Source organism: Perissodus microlepis, chromosome 10, assembly GCF_051167445.1.
Source record: "Perissodus microlepis isolate ML-2025 ecotype Zambia chromosome 10, ASM5116744v1, whole genome shotgun sequence".
Taxonomy (NCBI): Eukaryota; Metazoa; Chordata; class Actinopteri; order Cichliformes; family Cichlidae; genus Perissodus; species Perissodus microlepis.
In genome coordinates this window covers 27,934,099-27,951,920 of record NC_140470.1, presented here as the reverse complement: position 1 = coordinate 27,951,920, position 17,822 = coordinate 27,934,099, and the positions used below count along the sequence as shown (strand labels likewise).

The window sequence follows — 17,822 nt, the reverse complement described above, 5'->3', positions numbered from 1 at the left end:
TTAAATTAGTCAACATTCCAGCAATTAAACCTTTTAACTATTAGCTCTGCAGATTCAAACTTGATACAAATGTTACAATGTAAACTGGAGGTGGACCAATTAATCGCCGCCTCCTTTAGCTGGAATTACAGTCCTTTAAAATGTGTTCAATTCAATTTTATTTATATAGTCCCAAATAACTACAACAGTGCCCTTTATATTATAATACTTTTTAAACCCTTCAATATTAGAAAGAACCCCAAACAATGAGACGATCCCCTGTGAGCAAGGACTTGGCGACTGTGTGAAGGAAGAACTCCCTTTAAACAGGAAGAAACAGGGCGAGCAATCAGCTGGGGGTGAGGTAGGAAGGAAGGCAGCATGGGAGCATTTATCATTTATTAGTAAACAAGCAGCTGTTTCAGCTTTAATATTATCCTGACTCTTACATGTTTATATGATAGATGAATTGTTAAATGGGGGAGACTGCATACATGTTGAAAAGTGTATATGTGTTTCAGGAGCAGGTTGTGAGTGCATCCAATTTGTGACTAGTGCCTTGATGATGAAACTTCCAGGCAGGAGGAAAAGAGGAAGTCAGAGAAGATTTGTGGATGTAGTGAAGGAAGACATGCAGTGCACTGGTGTCACAAATCTCAAACAGGATTTGTTTCTTTAAATTTAGGCTTATCGTAACTGATACTTCATCTGACGTGCACCTTCCTAAAAATGTAACCACACATTGCATCCATTCAGTAGAGTCCAAAAAAGGATGGATAAACTCAAAAACAGGAACTCGTCTGCCAACTTTAGGCAGCAAAATTGCAGAGCAATGTAGCCATTATAATTAAAAGTATAAATGCAGCAACAGCCACTCTGTAGTGGCTCAAAATAGGTTTTAATGCAGAATTATTTACCCAGCAGCAGCTGTATGTCTTCCTCCCATTGTCCCCAACTGGTTGTGGCGGACTGCTGCCATTCCCCAGGGCTGGTTCTGCTGGAGGTTTCTTCATATTAAAAAGGGAGTTTTTCCTTCCCACTGTCGTCAAAGCGCTTGCTCATAGGGAGGGGTCATATGATTGTTGGAGTTTCCACTGTATTATTGTAGGGTCTTTACCTTACAATATAAACTGCCTTAAGGTGACTGTTACTTGTGATTTGGCGCAATATAAATAAATGGCCTGTATTTGTATAGCGCTTTACTAGTCCCTAAGGACCCCAAAGCGCTTTACACATCCAGTCATCCACCCATTCACACACACATTCACACACTGGTGATGGCAGCTACATTGTAGCCACAGCCACCCTGAGGCAGACTGACAGAGGCGAGGCAAATACAAATAAAACTGTCACACACGAGGTGGGGTGCTTCCTGAACAGGTTGCCAGCCTTTTACAAAGACAGGGCTAACAAAAAGACAACCGCTTACTCTCACGTCCACACTTTGGTCAATTTTAGAATCGCCAATTGTCCTAAGAAGCATGCGTTCGGTCTGCAAGAGGAAACACACACAAGGACAGGAAGAACACGCAAACTCTACACAGAAAGGCCCCAGTGGTCAAGAAGGGTCAAACCATAAACCACATGACAACGCTGCCTCTCCACGACCTCTAAGAATAGGAAAAAAGCTCCCAGGAAAGCTCTACACATATGCAGACTGCATCATTTAAAACTCTGGCCTTTTATTATGAGCAGCCACCACTGTAACATTTCATATATGAGAAAAATATGAATTTTTATGAAGAAACTTGCATAGAAGTTAACAGAAATGAAGAGTTTTTTTTAAGTCTAATACATCAACAAAAAACTGATGTGTACATTTATTTATTTAAAAATGAATTTATTTTGATTTAGGATATAAAAAGCCAATCGCTTCTTTGCCATTCAGTGATTTTCACGGGAAAAGCAGACAACATAAACAACTAAGCAAATTGTTCCTCTTGTTTCATTTTACAGCCATCAGCAGCCACTTTTCAGCCCCAACACTCCTACAATCAGCATCCTCTCACCCTGTCAGCGCGACACGATTGTAGTTTCTGTAGCTTTTCGCTGCTCGTGTATGCAGAACGTGCGGGCGCGACCGATGACACGAGAGCTCGGGTTGTAAAATTGATTCCTCGAAACCCGTTTTCTCCCTCGGGCTGAGTGCCTTCACCTCTATTTGCAGTTGGCAGGGAGATAATAATTTCTGTGGATTGTTTTGCTGTCATTGGCTTTTCAACAGCTGCAGTGTTTTACAAATATTTTATCGTGCCGCAGAGATTTAAAGCGCTCCTGCATAATGTTTGAAATAAACCCAAACCGTATGAGTCTGTCGATGGCGCGCTTCACCGGCCACATTTTTCCTCGTTTCTCCAGTGTGGCAGCAAATGAGTCACACGTGAGAGAAAATTAAAGTTAGAACCACATCGAAGATGGTTGTGTTAACAGCTTTTTTGTTTCTGCATCTTAAGCTGGTGAGAGGGACAGGGACAAAATAATAGGAATACATCTGCAGCTAAAGTTTATTTTTATAATCACTCTGTGTGCAGAAGAGCTGTTTAGTCTATAAAAGTTCAGTTTTTAGTCCACAGTGACCACATCCAATGTCTCATTTTGTCCAGAAGCCAAATATGTTCAGTGTATTCTTAAAAACAGCAAATTTTCACAGAAAGATTCACCGTTTTTCCCACCACAGCGTCACAGAGTCACTGAAAAATCAATTAACTGACGACTCGTTTGAGCTCTAGTTGTGATAAAATGAGGCTTGGATGTCTTTCCCACATGACCTTAAGAATAAAGAATAAAGTGAGCAGTGTCAGTGGAAGTTTGCTGCACAATTATCCGCTCTGCCCTCCACTGACGTCAGCGCGTGACCGGGTCCACCGCCTGTGGAGAGCAGCTGGCTTCGTGGCTCCAGACCGAGCCTCCAGTCGGCTCTCCGGGGCAGCCGAGGGTCAGCGGGAGGCCTCGGCCCAAACATCCAGGCTTAATCCACCGCTGGTGAGGACAGGAGGCTCACAGGAGGGACTTTGCCAGCGCCACCATGTGGTCAACGCCACACGCTACATCCACCACTTGGCCTGGTACAGTCACCTGAGGTGGAAAAAGAACCCACAAGAAGGAAGTCAACAACAACATAAAATGGAAGGAAGTAAGGAAGGAAGACGTGCAGTTTCTGTGCTTTTACTGCACATACAGCGAGGGCAGAGGGTTTATTTATGTTCTTTCTTTTGTACGTGACCCAGGATTTCACAATGTGCAACACTGACAAGAAGTGTGAGCTCTACACCTCCAAATCCTGTTAAAAAGTCTTGAGAGGACGTGCTGATAGAAGTCTGCAGACTTAAATTGAAAATCTCAACAGGGCACATACAGGTAGCGAATATGTTATAACACCTTCACACACAGACAACCGTACTTTTCTCTACTTAAAGCACACAAAATTTTCCCCAGAATACAGATGACACAAGTATATGGAAAAGCCTTTATTTTGATCCAAAGGAAGAAGAAGTGGGTCAAAAATAGACGCTCAGCTGCATGGTTTTCTCTTTGTTTAGATGACTAATACTGAATCAGTGTCTTACCCGCCACGGGAAGTACTGGTCGTCTTTCTTCCCGATGCCCAAACAACCCCTCACATTCTTCCCCCACACGAAGAGCTCACCCCGATCTGAAAAGCAGACATTTAAATAAATAATAATAAAATAAATATCAGTAAGCTGTGACCACAGATTAGAAGGATGAAGCATGGAGCAGTAATGTAATAACAACAAGTTTCAAGTTTATTCATTTATATAGCACTTTTAAAAACAACAGTTGTTGACCAAAGTACTGTACAATAATAAAGACATACCAAATAAAATAGAATATAGATTAAGAAAAAATAGACTTTGTGCACACGGTTGATGATGCAGATTCCTGCATTGCTTCCCAGTAGAAAAAACAAAAACAAACAAAAACCCAGCAACATAGCAGCAAATGCAACGAAGACATAAACACGAACACCAACGATATCTGCATTGCCAATGCTTCAAGATAGAAAAACGACATTAAAAGGTTACACACAAGCCACCGATGACACAATATCCACAGATGAGAAAGAGGTTTGTCACTTAAAATAACACAACTCCCAAACATATCCTTGATATTCAACTTCAGCTAATGAACCGTGGACACCCTGAATGTGCTCGTCTCAGCTACACAGTTCAGGCTCTTTCCACCTACTCTTCAAATGCATCCGATCAGCATGTTTGAACCAGAAGATGAACTGAAGCACCAAGGATTAATACGAACTCAGATATGTACAAGAATAAAAAGGTAGAGCTGAAATCAGAGCGTAACAGGTCCTGAATTAATTAAAAGGCAGTCACTAGTTCTTAGTGAGCACTTCGGTCAGTTTTGGAGAATTTATCCAAACCATTCAGACCTCTGGATGGTTTGTGAAAACTCCAGAAGAGGAAGACGTCACCTGTAGCCTCTAATACACCAAAGGAAGTCAGTAACACACTGATCATCTTTTATTGGCAGTATTCAATTAAAAGGAAAAAAGAAAGAAATCTTCCTGTTTTTCTTCACTATTTAAACTTTTCTGCTTTGTTTACAGTTTCTGTAAATTAAGGGAAAATTTCTGTGCTTCAGTTATGAAGCAAAGTCTGGCTAATGAGCTCCCAGTGCTTCATATGTTTCCTAAAGTGTGAGCCTAAAGAGTCGTGCTGATGAGCTGTATTGTTATACTGCTTGTTTTGGTCTGTCGGGGATGGATGGTAAAAAAAAATGTTTCAAGACCAAAAGAGAGTAGGTAGAAGTTAATACGTATCAAGACCTACTTACTGTTAGTCCCTCCCTATGTTACAGTTTAACAGTGTTTTTTATATACACACTTAAGATCAAACTACCACCCCGGGCTTTTCTCTGTGGAATCAAACACAGGACCTTTATGCTCTGAGGGAGCGGCTAACCACTGAGCCACTGTGCTTGTTCTTCTGGTGTTAAAGACTTCGTTCTGGATTAAGAGAGCACCTTTCTGACACAGCAGTGCAGTCATAAAGGTCAGGCTGACAATGGTCAGATCAGTGCAGCGTATTCAGAAATCTCAGGCTGGTGGCCTCACCTCTTTGATTCATTAGATTTATTCACTCAGCTTTACGCAGCTCCGTCTGGAGTCTTAACGTCTCTTTTCACACATGCAGTTGGTCCTCCCTACAATAACTTTTTAAAAATCAATCAAGTTACCCTTTTACTCACTAAACTCCACAAAACTCAGTCTGAAGTTTTAGTGCCTGGCTGGTTACAGCCTCAGCCTCGGACTAATAAAACCTGACAAAAGATGTTTCCAGTCCAGTGTTTCAGCGACAAAAACAAGACGAGACAGACCTTTTCATTTCAGCGCCATAAACACACTACATCACCTGACTCAGCGATAAACTGTTCCCCCAGCGGGCACGTCTGCCTCTTTTTAAGCACCTGAGACTGCAACGACTGCACTGCGAGTTTTATTCTTCCATTTCTTATCCAGGCTCAAAAAAAAAAAAAAAAAGCAGAAATCTGAGCAATAAAGCAGGAATATTGTAAAGAAGCATCACTGTGCAGGTCAGGATGTGATGCTGATTTGACGTGGAGAGTTTGTGTCTTTTCTGTGCTCATACCTGTCACTGCAGCAAAATGGCTGAGGCCACACCTGATCCTGGAGACAACACCTGAGGGGTTAAACTCAGACCGTCCAAACAGTGTCGGGGGAATCATCTCTGGGGTCGAAGACTCTGACAGTTTGGGGCCTTTTCCAAGGATACCATAGCCCCACACAAACACCTCTCCTTTGTCTGGAAAGACACACAAATACCGGACTTTAGAGCTCGACAAGAAGAAAAAGCTACACATATCACAAAACTACGAGCCGTTCTTTTACAACTATCTGACAGAACGGCTCGTTCTAAAGAGCTCTCTGAATTCAAGCGTAGTCCTGTAACTGTTACAGTTCAGTCTTTGGAGTTTCTTCCCTCCTGGTCCTCAGTCCATAAGCGGCATTATCACAAATTAGCAACATAGTTACAGAGCGAGGTCACTGAGTGCTGAAGCACAGAGTGCGTAAAAGTCTCCAACGCTTTGCTGCAGAGGTCCAAACCACCTCTGGCATTAACATCAGCACAAAAACTGTCACCGAGAGCTTCATGGCATAGGTCTCCATGATCGAGGAGATCCTGCAGACGTAATGTGTAGCTGACCCAGTACTCTCTTCTATACAGCAAAAATATTATTTGACTAGAAAGTCCAGGAAGTTCACACCCAACCACCCAATGTCTGTTTTTTATCATTTATTATAAATGTATCCACTTTATTTGAATTTACTGACATCCCACCGACAGCGGGTCACTGTTAGGATTACTGTCCTGTGTGCAGGGCTGAAATGGTACAGATAGCAACAGATTCTTCTCAACAGCAACGAACCAAAAACATGACTGATGAAGACAGCAGGCTGGTTATTATCAGTAGTATTGCAGCAGTGAACACTGATACTAAACATTTTTAAATAAGAGCTGCCTTTATTCACATAAACCCTAACTATCATTTTATAAAGCTGCCACATGATAAATGTTAAAAGTCACCAAAGACTAAATGAAACGTACATGTCATCTGTGCCCTCGGGCTAGAGGAATCTTACCTTTTGACCCCCCTGAATGTTCACCCAAAATGCTTCAAGACTTTATAGTTTTATAACCTAATATTCAACACAGCCTCATTATTTTTTATTCAGGAGTATAGAAGATGGGAAAATGGACTAAACAGCTAATACGATCATAGGACCGCTTTACTGGGAGTAATATGTAAGGCAAAAAATGGCAGCACAAACAACCTGCACAATTATTACACATGATTAGAGGTCCTAGGGTAATACTGATCCCGTGTAAAAGTATCATCACTTATGTACAGCTGAAGGTTTTATATAGCTTTCATTCTGCATTCATAATCACCAATAACGAAGAGTGTTATATCTAACATGTAATGTGCAAGTTTGATCGAGTAAAAGTGGAAGGAAGCTACTTTTCCCCAAAAATGTCTAAAAATAGGACCAGAAATGTGTCACTCAGTCAGGATGAATTTATTGGAAATCAGCCTGCCGGTTGACTCAACACTGACGGAAACAAACCACCCACCGCTCCAAGGATGAGTAAAAGCTCAGTTTTAGCACGGTACACTGATGTTTACCTGAAACAGTTAGTCACAGTCTGCCACCACGTCAAAAAGGTAAATGAACAAACAAGCCAGACATGATAGGAATCAAACTGGAAGCCAGACATCCAAAACTGTGCTGAGCGATGCCACCGAGAGGCCACGTGTGGAGCGACTGCTCTAGACTCAAACTGAAGACTCAAATTAGAAAATGCATTTTTAATCCTACAAGCCAGACAATGTAAAGGAAACTTTTCCAACACAAATCGTCCGCTTTTGTTATTTTTTCTGTTTGATTGTGTGAACTGACCGTTGAGTATGGCCACCTGTGTGCCTCCACACGCTGCCTGAACCACCTTTCCGCAGCCTTTCAGAGGGAGATGACGAGGAGAGTTCATCTGAAAAATAAACAAAAGAAAAATGAATAATAGATATATCTATATGAATAATCGAGTAAACGTTGAGTTTGGTCTCTCTGCAACGTGCTTTCTGTCTTTTCCTCCAAAGCCTTGGCCTCATCCAAGAATTATGAACAAATCATTAAAGGCAATAAGTCAACTTCTACAAGTTCCTTTTGGTCCTAATTTTATACATCTGATTGAAAATATGTTCCTGAAATCATTTACTAAGAGATTAGACATCTGCACTTTAGTGCTAAGGACTAAAAACAGTTTCAGTTACAGGCAAAAGTTCTGCATTCAAACTGCAGCATGCAGTAAAGGTAGCATTTACACATAAATACTCAACTTTGGACGACGCTTTGAGAATCAAGTGGAGACTGTGCGTAAGGCTGACATTTCTTACAGGCAGAAGACAAGACAGCCTGCGTCAGAGTCCTCTCTCTACTGAAATTACTTCCTGCGATTTAGAAAAGAGTGCTTCATGTGTAAAATGTGCAGGAGGGAGGACTCAGAATCGTTCTCCAGCCGGTAATACACCAGACAACCTGCTGTATTCTCACATGGGCTTAATCTGACATCTGTCAGACTGTGTGCTAAGAAGATGGCAAGTTAAAGGACGTTTAATGTCCAATTTAACTGCGTTGGAAAGTTGCGTTCTCACTCGAGGCTCTTTGGGGAACATCCAGGAAAGTTCAGAGCTGATGGGCTCAACAGCTGATGGAAAAACAGCTTCATAGTACAACGTAATGTAATGCAATTAGTTAACTGCTTAGCTTCACATTAATGCACATTAATTCAGTCTTTGTGACACACCAAAGTTTTAAAGTTATTTGTCCAGCATCTTTAAAAATGCAGGTTTACAAAGTGTTTTAACAGCAAACAAAAGCAGATTACTAAATTCAAAACAGAAAGCCAGACGTTAGATCAGGATAAGACATGCAGAAGAGACACTCAATAAATGAAAGGTAAAAGTTAATCGTCAGCATAGTTAATGGAGAAAAAGTATCTGAATTTCAGGAGCGGAACCACACCTCCAAACACGCTCCGTCCGGTTCTCATCTATATATATTCCCCCAGTTCTACAAGGTGTTTGTTCTTGTTTACATGCCTCACCCTCCCTCCCCTTTTTAATTCTTTAACTTCTTCACTTATTTTTAGTAAATGGGGATCTGCAAGGCCAGGGAGTCGCTGCCAGTCCCATTCAAGGCCTTCCACCAAACCGCAGCTAAATTCGTGACCTTTATCCACTAAAACACTGTCAAACCTCAAATGAGGACGTGGGCCCAGCGAGTGAATAGTAGTAAAAGAAAAAAAAAAGCTATGAAGCAATTTATCAGAGAAAAAACACACAAGAAAACTGAACAAAAATCTATAAAAATGTGTCTTTAGTAGCGATAAAAGGAGATAAAGCTTAATTCTGCAAGTTTTTTTGTAAGACAACCATCATCTAATGGCAAAAGCATGATCATCTTTGGATTTAAGCTCAACTTGGAACAGCCAGAAAGAGCATGTGTGGGGACAGACCCACAGACAAATCACAGACCAGTTTGTACATTAAAGTCACGTCAATCTCTGCCCGTCTCGTGTAGTCAGACTCCTCTATGCCAATGTTTTCATAGTTTAGGGGATCTAATAACGTCATTTCTGGCACTGTTGAACTTTTTAGGCTTTCATCTGATGATTGTTTGATTTGAAGTCTACAGGATATAATTCATCACACTGTGAACTTTTTCCTTTTTACTGGACTCTATGAATCCTGATCACCCGCAGTGCTCAACAGGACAGTTCAGTTCTAAGAAATCAGTTCTAAAAAATGTAAAAAAAGAAAGAAAAAAATAGTGGCTACAGTAAAGTGAGCTGCTTCGCTCTGACGGTGTGGACAGATGAGTGACAGGTGGAAATGGAACCAGGCAGAGGCTTCAACCAGCCACATGAGCGGGCCCTGTTCAGGCACCATCAGTTCCCCTCACCTGTGTAGCCTGTGTGACAAAGGCCAGCTGCCTGTATTCAGAGTTGCCCCATCCATACAGCTGCCCATCTTTGGAAACAGCCAGGCTGCAGTCCCCATATGTACTGATCTGCTGCACTTCCACCCCGGCTAGATCTCCTCCCACCTCCACCGGACTGGAACTGATGTTGTGGTGCCCCAGCCCTGGAATATGAGATGCTGCAGTCAGCAAATGTCTCCAGAAAATTATTAAAAGTGAAAATCTTACAAATAAAAGTCTTTATTTAGCAGCAACCAGGGCTTAAAATCAATGCCAACGTGGAGTTCATCTGATGGCTACTAGAGGCTGGCTAGGTGGTACAAATCATCCAGTAAGTCTGTGCTTCAGTTTTGGTGAACTTAATTCTGCTTTGTTAGCCTGTTATTTAGCTTTAAGTAGCCACTTGTACTTTTATGGATGCAGCTTGTTAATCAGCCAATGTCATAAGCTGGCTATCATTAGCAGGTAACTTGACGTTCCACCCTTTCAACCACGTGAGGGCTTTTCTGGCTCCCTAGAAACAAAACGGCAGGGGCCAATTATAACTCTAAAACTTCAAAAACAATCAGAGATTGAAGTTGGCTCCAGCAGGTTTTACCTGAAGTGCCTAAAAAGCAGATAACTGCATACCAGCTAGCATTGGTATCATTATCAGTGGTATACCCCCCCCCCCCAAGAAAAAGAGAAACTTGGCAATAATTTTGTTTTGCTATACTAAACTGTTCATTTTTCTGCTATTCAGCTTGAATGTATGTGTATGAACACATCGCTGTTAATGTTATATGTTAAAAGCAACTCTACTGAAACAGAAATGTCCACTGTAGTAAAGATCACTTTTTTCTCTTTATATTTTTTGGTGTTCAAGGTTAGTGGATGCCGAGTTTCATGACATGCGACGCGCACTGACCCGTCTGTCCATCTGCACCCCATCCACAGGCGAACACCTTTCCTGTCTCTGTGAGGAAAAGGCTGTGGTCCTGCCCACATGCCACCTGTAAAAAGTAATAAAACACACATTAACTTCACAGTGGTTGGTGTCACATTAAGCCAAATGCTCAATTAATCCATCAGGAAAGATAAGATTCAAGTAACAACCTCATGGAAAAAAAAAGAGAAATTTAATGAATGGACTTCTGAGAGGAGGTGATTAGTGTAGCAACAGCACCAAATGACATTTTAATACGCGTACTGGGCAGGTGTTAGCATGCTTAAAATAATCTGGATCTGGACAGGATGTAAAGCAACCAAATGTTTGGAAAGGGAGGGAAATGAGACAGAAAAACCGTCTGTCATCACTGCTCAGACACAGCCTGCACTCACCTGGATGACCCTGCTGCTGAAGCCCTCTATCTTGTGAATGATGTGACTGCCACTGTTGAAACGCAAGAAAGAGAAATGACCGATTCATCAACCAAGCATAGCAGTGCCTCCAGGAGATCGCCATCATGTGTAACCAAGCCAAAGAGCCAAGGGAGTTTTCGATAGTTAGAGCAGCGATTTCCAAAGCGAGGGTCACAGCCCAAGGTGACATTTTCAGTTTTCTACATACATTTGAAAACTATATTTAAAGAAGAAGTCACAGCTATAGCAGAAAAAGCTATCAGGTTAATGTGGGGAGCCTACATGCCCTCCCCGGGCCTGTGTGGCTCCTCCATGCATGTACTGTTACCGACTGATTCTAAATTAGCCATAGGTGTGAATGTGAGTCTGAATGATTGTCTGTCTTCCTGTGTTAGCCCTGCTATAGACTGGAGACCTGTGCAGGATAAACAGCCTCTCGTCCTGTGACACCTGGGATAGGCTTCAATCGAAAAGGTGGTCTCATATGATTTCCAAAATAAAAGCTTCAATGGAGACCAAAGACGCCTCCAGATGAAATCGCCAAAACCTGCTGGTTTCTCTGTGACATCAGAAAATTGCTGGTGTATTTCACCAACAGCAGAATGCAGAAAGACACACCTGTAGACTTCATCTTCAACTATCCGCCTTCCACACTGGCCATAGGCGTTGTTACCCATACTGAAAACTAGAGAAAAGGACAGAACAGAGAGAGGAGTGTGAGGGTGTGAGAACGCATTGTGTAAAGTCATATTAATTCAATTCAATTTTATTTATATAGCGCCAAATCACAACAAAAGTCGCCTCAAGGCGCTTCATAGATACAGAGAAAAACCCAACAATCATATGACCCCCTATGAGCAAGCACTTTGGCGACAGTGGGGAGGAAAAACTCCCTTTTAACAGGAAGAAACCTCCGGCAGAACCAGGCTCAGGGAGGGGCGGCCATCTGCTGCGACCGGTTGGGGTGATAGAAGGAAGACAGGATAAAAGACATGCTGTGGAAGAGAGACAGAGGTTAATAACAGATATGATTCAATGCAGAGAGGTCTATTAATACATAGTGAGTGAGAAAGGTGACTGGAAAGGAAAAACTCAATGCATCATGGGAATCCCCCGGCAGCCTACGTCTATTGCAGCATAACTAAGGGAGGATTCAGGGTCACCTGGTCCAGCCCTAACTATATGCTTTAGCAAAAAGGAAAGTTTTAAGCCTAATCTTAAAAGTAGAGATAGTTTCTGTCTCCCGAATCCAAACTGGAAGCTGGTTCCACAGAAGAGGGGCCTGAAAACTGAAGGCTCTGCCTCCCATTCTACTTTTAAATACTCTAGGAACAACAAGTAGGCCTGCAGAGCGAGAGCGAAGTGCTCTAATAGGGTGATATGGTACTACAAGGTCATTAAGATAAGATGGGGCCTGATTGTTTAAGACCTTGTATGTGAGGAGCAGGATTTTGAATTCAATTCTGGACTTAACAGGAAGCCAATGAAGGGAAGCCAAAACAGGAGAAATATGCTCTCTCCTTCTAGTCCCTGTCAGGACTCTTGCTGCAGCATTTTGGATTAGCTGAAGGCTTTTCAGTGAGTTTTTTGGACATCCTGATAATAATGAATTACAGTAGTCCAGCCTGGAAGTAATAAATGCATGAACTAGTTTTTCAGCGTCACTCTGAGACAGGATATTTCTAATTTTAGAGATGTTGCGCAAATGGAAGAAAGCAGTCTTACATATTTGTTTAATATGTGCGTTGAAGGACATGTCCTGGTCAAAAATGACTCCAAGGTTCCTCACAGCGTTACTGGAGGCCAAGGTAATGCCATCCAGAGTATGAATCTGGTTAGATACCATATTTCTAAGATTTTCAGGGCCGAGTACAATAACCTCAGTTTTATCTGAATTAAGAAGCAGAAAGTTAGCGGCCATCCAGGTCTTTATGTCTTTAAGACATTCCTGCAGTTTAACTAATTGGTGTGTGTTATCTGGCTTCATGGACAGATAGAGCTGGGTGTCATCGGCATAGCAGTGAAAATGTATGCTATGTCTTCTAATGATGCTGCCTAAGGGAAGCATGTATAATGTATTAATGATTAAGACTAGTTTAATTTAATCAGTTATTATTCATCTCTGGCTCTCTTCCACAGTGTATCTTTTGTCCCGTCTCCCTCCCCTCACCCCTAACCAGTCACGGCAGACGGCCGCCCCTCCCTGAGCCTGGTTCTACCGGAAGCATCTTCCTGTTAAACGGGAGTTTTTCCTTCCCACTGTCACCAAGTGCTTGCTCAAACAGGGACACTGAATGTTGGGATTTTCTCTGTATTATTGTAGTGTTTTTACTATACAACATAAACCACCTTGTGAGGTGACTGTTGATGTGATTCGGCACTATATAAATAAAATTGTTTTGAATCTAATTGTTTAATTTATTAACATTTATAAAACATTTCAATTATCCTATTTTTGTCATTTTTGTGTAAATGAATTACTCATTTTTTAATTTTACACATGATATTATATAACAATATATTGCATGTGTCCCACTCTACCTCAATAAAAACTGATTCTCAAATAAATAAGAAACACCTGAGAAGCTCTAAGTGTTTTAGATAAAGTTGTTTTTAAAAGCTTTAATGGACTCTGCAGTACATGTCATGAAAAGCTGTAAGATTAGTGACTTTAATACTTTGATTACATTTAGTAGCAACAACAATCTGCTATGTTGTTTAAACTAAGGTTTAAAAAAGAGATAGTTTGAGTTTAACAGAACAGCTGTCTGGCTAACTTCAGCTGCAGAATTAAACGCCACCTTAACATTTTTTGTATGCTCTGCAAACAGGTGCACCAGGCTTTGGTCATACAGGCGATATCAAGGACAGCAGAAACATAACCTGCAAGATGATTTTATACATGCCGTTTTTATGACTTGGTGGCCACTTAAAATACAAGTAATTTGGATAACTGCATAAATACTCATGTCAGAAAAATCTAAAATATCAGCTGCAGTACTCTTTAAAACAACGCACCGCAGTAGATCGCACTGTGTGTTAGCCGTGACACATCTTTCTTTTGTCAGAAACTAGCCTCACAAATCTTGGGAGTAAATGTTTACCAGCAAATTACCACCAGTTAGAACAACATCACAACAAGGCACTCTGCAATTTAGCAAAACACAATAAAAGCCCATTTAAATTAAAAAACAGAAATGATTCTGGCTGGCAACAAAAAGTGGCAAAAAGCCTTTTCACAAATTAGGATCTGAATGAAGTAAAACCGTTGTTGGAACATCAGTCTGCTAATTTACTGAATGTACCAGAAGACCTTAATGAGCTTTCTGCTTGAGCTGTAACAGCTGCCTGATAATGATTCATTTTTGGTTGGCGGTGGGTGGATGATGTAAAAGGACACATGGTGTGACAGGTGGCTGAAAGGTTTCTACAGGGGGGGACGACATGCTCCGCAGCTTTTTTTGGGTTTGGATTTAGGCTGGTGCGGAAGGTGTGCGTCTCTTACCTCCCTCTCGGTCAGTGAGGACCAGAGAGTGAGCCCGGCCACATGCAACCTGAACCACTCTGGTCTGCAGAGGCTCGACGAGAGGCAGGGCCACCGGGGACGGCTCCAACACGTAGTCGTAGCTCTTATCTACACGAACAGGGCGAGACGACACATGAACAAATAGCAGTGATGCTCCTTAAATAATATTAATATAAACTTGTTAGAGAAACACTGTGAAATGGAATGTGACACATGGAAGAAACACACACTCACAACATATCCCCGTGCTAACACAACAAGACCACTCCTCAGCTCTATCCCATAGACTATATGGGATAGATATATACCCTTATAGATATATAAAGGATGGATATAGTTTATGGCAGGTTACCACTTTAGTTTTCCAAATTGCTCCACCTGTCACAATTATGCATAAGATCCCTAGATACCAGAACTGCCTTGCTCAAGACAGCCTCTCTTTGGAAATCAGTGGGAGCATTCAATTGATTTCTGGCAGCTTTCAGTGAATGAGAAGAAAAACTGTTGAAGCCAGAAAGTCTTTGGTGGCTCTCATGGGAAACATAATTTACAAAATGAACACCATGCTTTATTCAGTAAGTCTTGGAACTAGTGATTGAGACCACAAACTCATTATTCATCATCATTTCATTCATCATTTTTTTTCTCTCTCGTGTCTATTTAAGCGTTATTTATGACAGTATGTTTGCACTAGGCACCACAGCAATTTCCTAATGTTGTAAACCTGCTCAACATTTGGCAATAAAACCCTTTCTGATTCTGATTCTGATTAGAAGAGTTTCTACTAAGCATATGGATCATGTGACCCAGTACAACCCCAACATTTAACCTCCAGCATTTGTCTTAACTGCAGACCTTAGTTGTGTAAAAGTTATCCTAATTTCTGGGGTACTTCTTTACTTGTCTCTCCGCTTCTTTTTGCAGACAGCAGTTGCCCCCTGCTGGCCATTAGAAAGAATGCAGGTTTAAGGCACTCTGGCATTGGCTCTAGTTTACAGGCCCAGAAGCTATGTCCCTCCTTGCTATACAGTTCACATGTATTGTCTTGTACATATATCCTTACCAAAAAAGAAACTTCAAACAAGACTTTACACAGTAACGTACCAGCTACTGATGGTCATCTTATTTATATAAGACAATGTATAGCATCGCCATCACCTGATGGGTCCAATAGCCATTCTTCTTTCACATCCAATGTTCTTCAACCTATCTTTAAAGAAATAAATAGTTTCTGTCTTACGGCGGTCGTGCTGAGTGCGCTGAAAGCCCAACTGAGAATCTTTGTTCAGGCCCATGCCCCACAATTTGGTCACATCTTTGGATGGAGACGCGATGAGAGTGAAACCGTAACCACAGGCAGCAGAGGAGATCTGCAACAGCAGCAGCAGAAAGCAAGTTCAGCTTTACAAAGCTCTCTTAAGACATATAAAATGGTTTGTTGACATAGGTATGACTGGCAGCAGCAGTTTAACTGATATTTTATGAAGTTACACTTAAATAACAATTACTATCTTATAAATCTTTAGAAGCTCAACCCATAAGACTCAAACTGTCATACTGCCGGCCGATTTTACCTGTTCTGCAGTCTCCAGGCGGTAAGGAGTAAGCTGGTATTTGCGGGGCTTCTTCCTGCCGCTGTCTGGGACTACAAAGGTAGGGATGCCAAGTGCACCAGTGAAGCTGAAGCCCCAGACAAACACTTTATGGGTTGGCTTTTTGTGCTGGCCGACATACTGGAAGACCGGATCACTGCCACTCTTCTCCTGGGGTCTGGATGCTTTGCTGAGTGTTGCATACCAACAGACTTGAAGGCCTGCTCTCATGTGCCGGGGACACAGTCGCACATAGGGAAAAGCCATCCTGTAGAAAAAGGCAGGGATAGGGAAAACAATAGAGATGAAGTTGATGTGGTTGTTTAACCCAACTATACTGACATTTAATGTTGTAATGATAAGCCACATTAACTGTTCTTTAATTCAAAATAAAAATATTATTTACTTTTCCATTTAAATATATCAGAATTTTTTAATTGCCTTTACAGAACAATAAAAATATATTTTTGTTTTATCAAATTGTGTTATTATTTTTTAAAAATGTAATATTAATGTGTAGGGGGAAAACACACTGCCACATTTCATTTACATTTTCTATCAAATTAGGCGTTCTGTGGTTTTATGAATCTACGCACACAATACTAGGAGACTTTTAAATTTTTATATAAAAGGCTAAAGCCTAGCAGTAACTTCGGCATGCACCTGATCTTCAGTAGCTTTGATTAAATGTAATTTATGCCTTGGTTAACAATTTAACGTTAGCTGTCCCACATTAAAACAGGCGTACTAAGGGACTCGTGAGCATCCATTTTGGGTTAAATTACACTAAAAATAGTTAATACTAAGTCTTCGTAATCAACCCCGATTTGAAAAACGGATCATAAGGATTTGAATAAGGCATTTATGATTAATCTTATCAGATTGTACATCTGACCCTGCGGAAAGGTAGTTAAAATTAGGTTAAATTTGAAGGGACTTTCACCTCGTGTTCGTTCCAACAGCAGCCACTGAGTCGGGGTAAATTTCTCTTCTCTTCCAGTTAGAGCCGCATTTTGTAATGCTGAGAAACTCACTCGGTATCTACAGAAATGATGACCCAGGTGAAATTATAGGAAAATGTTTCAGGGCCGTTATTCCATGTTTGTTTAGGTTAACTTTCTCCAACCCAGGATGCAGAAGGACCCTCTTCCGTCACGTCTGTTCGCCTTTAAGAATAAAACAACAGCGCCGCCTGCTGCCCTGGAGCTCCAAAAGCGCTCTACAGCGAGGCGAACAGATTAAAGAATGGAAGGAAATATGTGTAAATCATTTTAATGCTGTAGCTGGAGACTTATATAACTCTGCCTAACTATGTCTACAATAAAAAAAATCATAATTTATTAGAAGATTTATTGTTTTGACTATAAAATAACACATAACTAAAGCCGTAAAACCTAACAATGGAGTAAATAGATTTGTATAGGTCAGAAGTGCTTTGAAAGCCAATCAAGTTTCCACAAATGGAAGTAAGCAATATCAAACAGCCTGGAAAGACACAAAACAACTTCAATAAGACTTGAGCAGTGGAGGAAAAGATTCAAGACCAAGATTACAATATGATAAAAATCGCACAGATGTGACTGAAGTTAAAGCAAATACAAGCAAAATCACTGCAAAGAGAGAAAATGATGCAATCAAAGGTGAGAAGAAGAACTATGAGATGCAAAATGACCACAGAGTGGATAAAAAAAATGACTGCTGGAGGATGTAAAACATATTCCTTTGAATTAAGATGGTACTATTCTATACTTAGCTTCTCTGGATCATATTTATATTATGTTGTTCAATATCATTTGTGCCAATCAAATGACATCAACATAGTATTATAATTGTGTCCAGGCTGTCT

The 17,822-nt window shown here is 41.0% G+C and overlaps 1 protein-coding gene across 1 annotated transcript; it reads right to left on the bottom strand.

Annotated features, from left to right (window-relative positions):
* Positions 1–1,641: 1,641 nt before the first annotated feature.
* On the bottom strand, positions 1,642–17,125 carry rcc1l (RCC1 like). Its single transcript, XM_084940909.1, has 12 exons — positions 16,920–17,125; positions 15,959–16,244; positions 15,625–15,754; positions 14,364–14,492; positions 11,477–11,543; positions 10,838–10,889; positions 10,425–10,509; positions 9,500–9,681; positions 7,439–7,526; positions 5,607–5,780; positions 3,546–3,631; positions 1,642–3,054 (listed from the first exon to the last, which is right to left on the bottom strand). Exons 2-12 carry the CDS (start codon positions 16,241–16,243, stop codon positions 2,977–2,979), a joined length of 1,356 nt encoding a protein of 451 aa, XP_084797035.1. The 5' UTR covers position 16,244; positions 16,920–17,125; the 3' UTR covers positions 1,642–2,976.
* Positions 17,126–17,822: the final 697 nt, after the last annotated feature.